This window comes from Peromyscus californicus, unplaced genomic scaffold, assembly GCF_007827085.1.
Source record: "Peromyscus californicus insignis strain IS unplaced genomic scaffold, ASM782708v3 Scaffold_16__1_contigs__length_79575227, whole genome shotgun sequence".
NCBI lineage: Eukaryota > Metazoa > Chordata > Mammalia > Rodentia > Cricetidae > Peromyscus > Peromyscus californicus.
This window is the reverse complement of record NW_026294458.1, coordinates 69,471,990-69,478,471: the sequence shown is the minus strand read 5'-3', so window position 1 is coordinate 69,478,471 and position 6,482 is coordinate 69,471,990. Positions and strand designations below refer to the sequence as shown.

The window sequence follows — 6,482 nt, the reverse complement described above, 5'->3', positions numbered from 1 at the left end:
TATAACTAGATTCATGGATTCACAGAATCCATTGCTTCTGAAAAGCACAGAACAAATTAGCAGCAGCTGACGACCACTCATGAGGAACTCAGCACCACAAATCTGCGTGCATGACTAGCAGAGAGAAGCATTTTAACAAGGAGATAAATTTCTGTGTTGAGCTTTACAGTATCCTACAGGCGATACTGAAAGGTAACATAAGTGAGCCATGTATTCTTTAAGACTCCTGCAGAATCCAATTTCTCTCTAACAATGAGAAGGAAAAATTTACTCATACCTTAAAGGTTACGTGCTTGAAAAGTAGTAAAATTTACTTAAATAGTGTTTGGATACAGAAAACGGTTACTATTATCATACTATTAATTGGGCCAGTTTTCTTAACTTATTTTTCAACAGACAAAAATGTCTTGGTCATCTTCCTTTGGGACTATTTATACTAAAAAAAAAATATATAATGTAGGTATGGAGTCCTTGAGCCAAAATGTAACCAGCAAAAAAGAACTCATATACTGAGTAATAAAGGTTGTGGGAAATAATTACTATATGTGTCTTAGTGTTTCAACGGTCCTTTTGTATTATTATTACTTTCTTGTTATATATAAGGATATTATAGCTTGGAGAGTGTACTAGTCAGACAGATTAGTGTGTGCTGAGTAACAAGTATGTTATAATCATACAGAATGAGAACCTAAAGTTAAGTTGTCACTGCTTTACATGTTTGCTGTCCCTGTGATTATCCAGAACAATTTTCCCACAAGAGATGACTGTGGCATCGATGTCACTTCCATCTAGATCTTTAGAAGTTTGGTTTTCTGGCTTTTTTCCAAATGGATATTAGCATACAGGAGGACCAAGTGGGAATACTCTTTCCCTGTAAGTGCAGCATAGTACTGCCACACACATTTCCTTGACTATCATTACAGGATTCTTCTTAAAAGAAAAGGTATAGTCTGTGCAAGCCAAGGTAAGAAGAAGTCTAGACATGAATAAGCACACACAAGCTGCTAGTGAGAGATTTTTTAAAAAAAGAAATTATCAAACTTGAAGGAAAAACAAAAACTAGAATATGCTAGAACCTAGACCAAAGCAGGTGCTCAGAAGCCAACTGAATTCTCAACCTTGCATTCCCAAGACTTGTCACACATCACACCCACTATTCCTTGGATTTGGATACCCAAGAAAAGATAAATGACTCAATATGCTTAATAAAAATCTCAAGATTAAAAATAAGTTGATAGCTTTTTTTTAAATTCTTGCTTTAAGAAATATTTACTAGTCGTTCATTTAAGGATCAATAAATTAACAACCCTTCACAAACTCCTAAATGAGGTCAGGTTCCTTCTTTTATTTGCACCTACAGTATGCTTTTCTGACATTGATATTTTTTAATGTTGGAGAGAGAACCCAGAGCTTTATGTCTACCAAGTAGGAACTCTACCACTGAGCTGTATCAACAGAATCCACATTTCTTTAAAGGCTATGTGCTTCCTGCTAGCAGCAACCATATTCCTGCTGTGTGTTCATGGCTTGGCACAACGTTTCACAGGAAGTAGGTCCTCAAAAGTTTCATTTCATGGGTGAATAGATGGATGAATGGATGGGTGGATGGATGAGTGGATGGATGGACAGATGGGTGGATGGATGGATGGGGGTGGATGGATGGATGGGTGGGTGGATGGATGGATGGATGGATGGATGGATGGATGGATGGATGTAGAGTATGGCTGTCTTCTGAGACAGATCATATCATTGTATGATTTGATCTGGTTTTAGAAACGATCTAAAATAAGTTGACGTTGATTTTTCTTCTCCAATTTCCATCTACTATTTTTACTTTTGCATTTCTTCTCCTTTAGCCAACACTAAGAAAGTCCCCTCTCTTCAATACAAGAAATTGAAGTTTCTGCAAATAGCTACCTATGTCCTTGATCATAGGTAAGGTGAACCCCAAATCTGTACAAATGATTTTCTTATCCGAGTGTATGTTCTATTTCCTCAACGCTGATCCACAAAAAATTGAGAACTACACACATGCAGTGTGACCTACTGGCTTCCAGCAGTGACACTACAGCCTCCCTGGAAGAGACAGTGTGTTTTTCTCATGATGGGTTCTTTGACAAACATAGTCTCTGCCACGAGGTACAAAATACCCAATATGCATTTGTGGAATAAATGAATTGTAAGATACTGCATTTATAATTTTTCACATTCTAGGCTCATATAACTATGGGTGTTTCATTTATGAATTAACTCAATTTAGATCAACTTTCCAAATCCCTACTTGGGGGAGGGGGAAGCACCTTGAGGTACTCATACAGAACCAGCAAACATTTATATGGAACATTCTCCCAGAAAGCTCAAAGGAAATTAAGCCAACAGGAGCAAATGCTGATTTCCCCAGGGAAGTGTCCTTGTCCTTCTACAGAGAAATGGTCTCTAAACCTACATTGTTAGAATAGCCTATTTCCAGTGTTCAAATGTGACAGTCAAAAGAAATTAAGAAAAGCAGCGTGCCTGAAACTGCCTAGTTCTGAGTCCTGCGCTTGTAAATGGAAGCAATTTCCAAGACATTATGTCGGGTCCAGAAGATATAGGAAGAGTCGCTATAATCTTAAAAGACTGAAGGGTACCCATTTCTCCTTCTTCCTCCTTCTTTCCCTGAATCTTCATTCTTGTTAGAGTTAAAAATAAGAACTCTGATAATTTCTTAAATCTCTCATTCGGAGGATGTGATTTCCTATCACGTGCTAGTCATCTCTGAGACCCCCGCAGAGGCGCCTGGGGATAAGGTTGTCATTCACAGAGAGCAGAACTCCCTCTGCCTAGGGACTAATGGGTTAGATTTAATCTGTCTTGGGGATACAAGACTCAATATACTTTCCAGCACCACAGCGCAAAGTTGAAGAGTGACTGCATGTGTGCGTGCATGGTGAAAATGTGTGTGTGTGTGTGTGTGTGTGTGTGTGTGTGTGTGTGTGTGTGTGTGTGTGTGTGTGTGTGTGTGTGTGTGTGTGTGTGTGTGTGTGTGTGGTGTGTCCGCAGGCGCGTGCGCATATGCACGCGGTTGTGTGAGTGTGTCTGGCTGGGTTAGTAGGGTTGGCCGGGGCGGGCAGTAAATAAAGGGTGGGGCCAAGAGGGGAGGAGGGAAGCAGGACGGAGAAAGAAGCCAAAGCAGGGCTTATATCCCAGTTAACCTGCTGGAGCTCATCCTGCTTTTTCTGAGCGCTGCACCAACTCACCCAGTTCCCTCTCTCCTTGGATGTCTTCTTCCCCCCTTTCTCTTCTTTTCTCACTGCACCCTGCATTCTCTACCCACTCCCCCACCCATCATTTCTGCATCTGACCAGAGGACGAATGAGGGAGACGTTCCAGCAAATCGAGGTAGCAACTTTCCTCAGCTGGTTTCTGAGCTCCAAGAGCGGGATCCTGCTGATTCTTGGAGGTATGCAGCCCATGGAGGAGGAGGAGGGAGAGCAGTGATGGGCTAAGGACCGGTGCATGAAGCCCCAAGCAGCTCAGTCTCACAAGCCCACTCCACGTCCCCACGCGGGTTCCCTCCATCTCGCTCTCCTGAGAGCAGAGAGTGCGCGGCGTGCAGCCTGAGAGCATCCAGGGAGGATGAGGTGGGGACCCAGCCCAAGTTGGGTGCATCTCGCGGGCGTGAGGCCACGACTGTGTCTCGGCATGAATTAAGAAGCTTGGAAGATGGAGCGCGGCACAGTCCTCATCCAGCCCGGGCTCTGGACCAGGGACACCAGCTGGACACTCCTCTATTTCCTGTGCTACATCCTCCCTCAGACCGCCCCGCAAGTGCTCAGGATCGGTGAGTGAGCCCTTGGAAGCGCTCTACGCTGTCGGATCCAGGGGTCCTTATAGCTCCCCGTGGCCGGCGAGGGCGCAGCGGGTCCGGGCAAGATAGCGCGCGCGCTGGCACTGGTGAGGGGACAGGAGCTGCGGGGTGGTGGGGATCAGTGCGCACCCAAAGCTCCACAACAAAGTGGGAGTCGCGTCACTGCTTCCCTCCTGGCAGGTGCCAGGCTTTCCCGGAATGTATGGTTGGCGGGTTTTTCAATCTGAGATCCAAGATCCTGAGCAGAGTGCGGAGATCCAGGCTCAATTGGGCTGGCTCCTACTCTAGGCATCAGATTGCACGCACCTTTGACCACCTGAATTGAGTGATTGAGGGGGTGATGTGAGATCTCTCTTTCAGATGCCTAAGTGGATATCCATCAGTCCACCAGTCCCGGTTACACTCAAGCATGTCAGAACCTTTAAGAATAGAATCACTCACCCACTAGCATCATGGGAATATAGCAAAGCCCATTAGCTCAGAGCCTCCAAGTTTTTATCTCTAAATTGGATGTTTCTGTATGGAGTCTGGGAAGTCTGGAGGTGTCCACTGGAGAGAGTCTGAGAGTGCAAGGAGCTGGAAGGATGGTCATTGAACACTGAAGTTTCCTTTCTCTTCCCAATCTTACCCACCTGCCAGCCACTCAACAGCATCTAATCCCCAAGCCAGATAACTTCCTGGGAGAGGTGAGGCTTAGATCTCCAAGGAGATTAAAAAGAGACTACTACGGGAACTACTTGGGTTTCACAAAAGAACAAACAGGTCAGCATCACTACCAGAAAGGCCCTCGTGGACTCATGTACTGCATGCAGAGCCCTCACAACCAGGATTTGGTCGGTAGAGGTCTGGGCTTTGAGCACTGACTCTCAGCTTTTCCTATCCAACTAATATGGGTTCTCTACTTCAATTTTCAAAGTGCCTTCTTAGTTCTTGTTCTTATTAGCAATGATCACAGGGAGAGCCATAGGTGAAATGTGGACAGCTGACAGATGTCTGTCAGCTTCTCCCATCTCTCACATAGCAAAGAAAAGAAGAAACCTTAGGTTTCTAAGCCGTACTCTTTCTAGGAATTGACTGAGTGTGAGGACAACTTGTGAAAGAGTTCAGAGCGAGGCTCCTGAGGAGTTCATGTCCCTCAGTGACTACACTAGTACTGATCTTCAACGAGTGAGCCCCTTAGAAAAACTCAATCTTCTGCTTGCTTATTTGCTTTTGTCACTGAGTATGATGGACTCCCCTGCCCTCTGCAAATAAGCTTACTGCTTGAAGGGTATTTTCTTTAGACACACGAAGTTTAGTTTTTAAGGAAAGGAAAAATTCCAAATACTAACTTTACATGTTTCGTCTAGACTATGGAGGAAATATGCATTTATTCTATCTTTAGACCCTATAGTGATAGATTTCCAAACATTTTTTAAAAGAATCGTGATTGATTATAACTGAAACAATCTTTGCCCAAGATATATTCAAGCCTGGACTTTGGATGCAATCGAAGATGCTTAATTTAGTAGAACAATAATGAATAGAATACAAAGTAATGAACATGTGTAATGATTTCCAGTGATTATTAACTCAATTGGTGTTTTGCTTTTGAGCTACAAATTTTGAAAATGACATCCCTGTGTTAGAAATGGCTCTGCCAAGTCCTAAACAATCACAATCAACCATTTGAAAGTTGTTTTCAAAAGTGAAAGCAACCAGCATCATTCCCTGACCTTATGATTCACACCTCGAAATAATCAAAGTTCGTTCCTTTAAATGTGAGCTAGAATGCGTGAAGCAACATCACACGTACCGATGTTTACATACAGCACACATGTTTCCCTTCTGTGACCCTGTGTGACCTGTTGTTGGCCTGGGCACTAACACTCTGTATGTAAGAACCCACACATAGCTTTTAAGTGAAAAATTCAGCACCATGGAAACGAGCTTTATGGCAGAGGAAAACCTGCCTTTTACAGTAAAACTACTTTCTTGTCAGTCAAACCCAATGTTGAATGCAAAATATCAGAGGAGCAGGGAAGTAGACAACACTCTGTGAGGAGAAATAAAATTGTGTTTGTTTTCTTCTCTTGTTCTCTTCCTAACCAACTACCAAGTGCCCACTCAACCAGCAAATAGGGACTCTGGATTTTCAACTTGCATTGTTCTTCAATAACCTGAAATATCTTGAAGTAAAGTTCAAGATAAACAATAGACACTTATAATTGCCTTTATATGGAGAAACAAATGTCGTCGATGTGTAGCTTTGTTGAGGTACCTGCTTAAACTTTAGCTACTGAGAAAATTGTAAATTTAGGGTAAAATTCACACACACACACACACACACACACACACACACACACACACTATCTTAGAAGTTACTGAAATGAATGCATGGCAGGTTCTAGCATGTATGTACTATGACTATGCGTTGGGATACCATTGTATGGTTAGTAATCTTATGTAAAACTGAAAAATCCCAAAGGGGATCCTATAGAGTGTAGTACCCTAACTATCACTATCCCATTTTCACAGCATGTTACAGAGGAGGAACATAGAGTAACTGGGAAATCTGTGCACTTAATGGAGTAATTTCAGCCTTTTTGTGTATGCCAACATACATCAGGAAGCAGTTAGCTATCATATACAT

At 42.8% G+C, this 6,482-nt stretch overlaps 1 protein-coding gene across 7 annotated transcripts in view; it reads left to right on the top strand.

The window, feature by feature from the left end:
• Positions 1 to 3,124: 3,124 nt before the first annotated feature.
• The window catches only part of Grik1 (glutamate ionotropic receptor kainate type subunit 1), a 389,047-nt gene continuing 385,689 nt past the window's right edge, over positions 3,125 to 6,482 (top strand). For 4 of the 7 annotated variants that reach the window (XM_052741089.1, XM_052741090.1, XM_052741088.1 and 1 more), the window contains exon 1: positions 3,126 to 3,823. In XM_052741089.1, coding sequence (XP_052597049.1) covers positions 3,706 to 3,823 — 118 coding nt within the window. In that variant the 5' untranslated portion in view covers positions 3,126 to 3,705. Of the gene's footprint in view, positions 3,824 to 6,482 lie in introns of all 7 variants that reach the window. The other 3 variants (XM_052741096.1, XM_052741094.1, XM_052741092.1) reach the window with 2 other exon arrangements.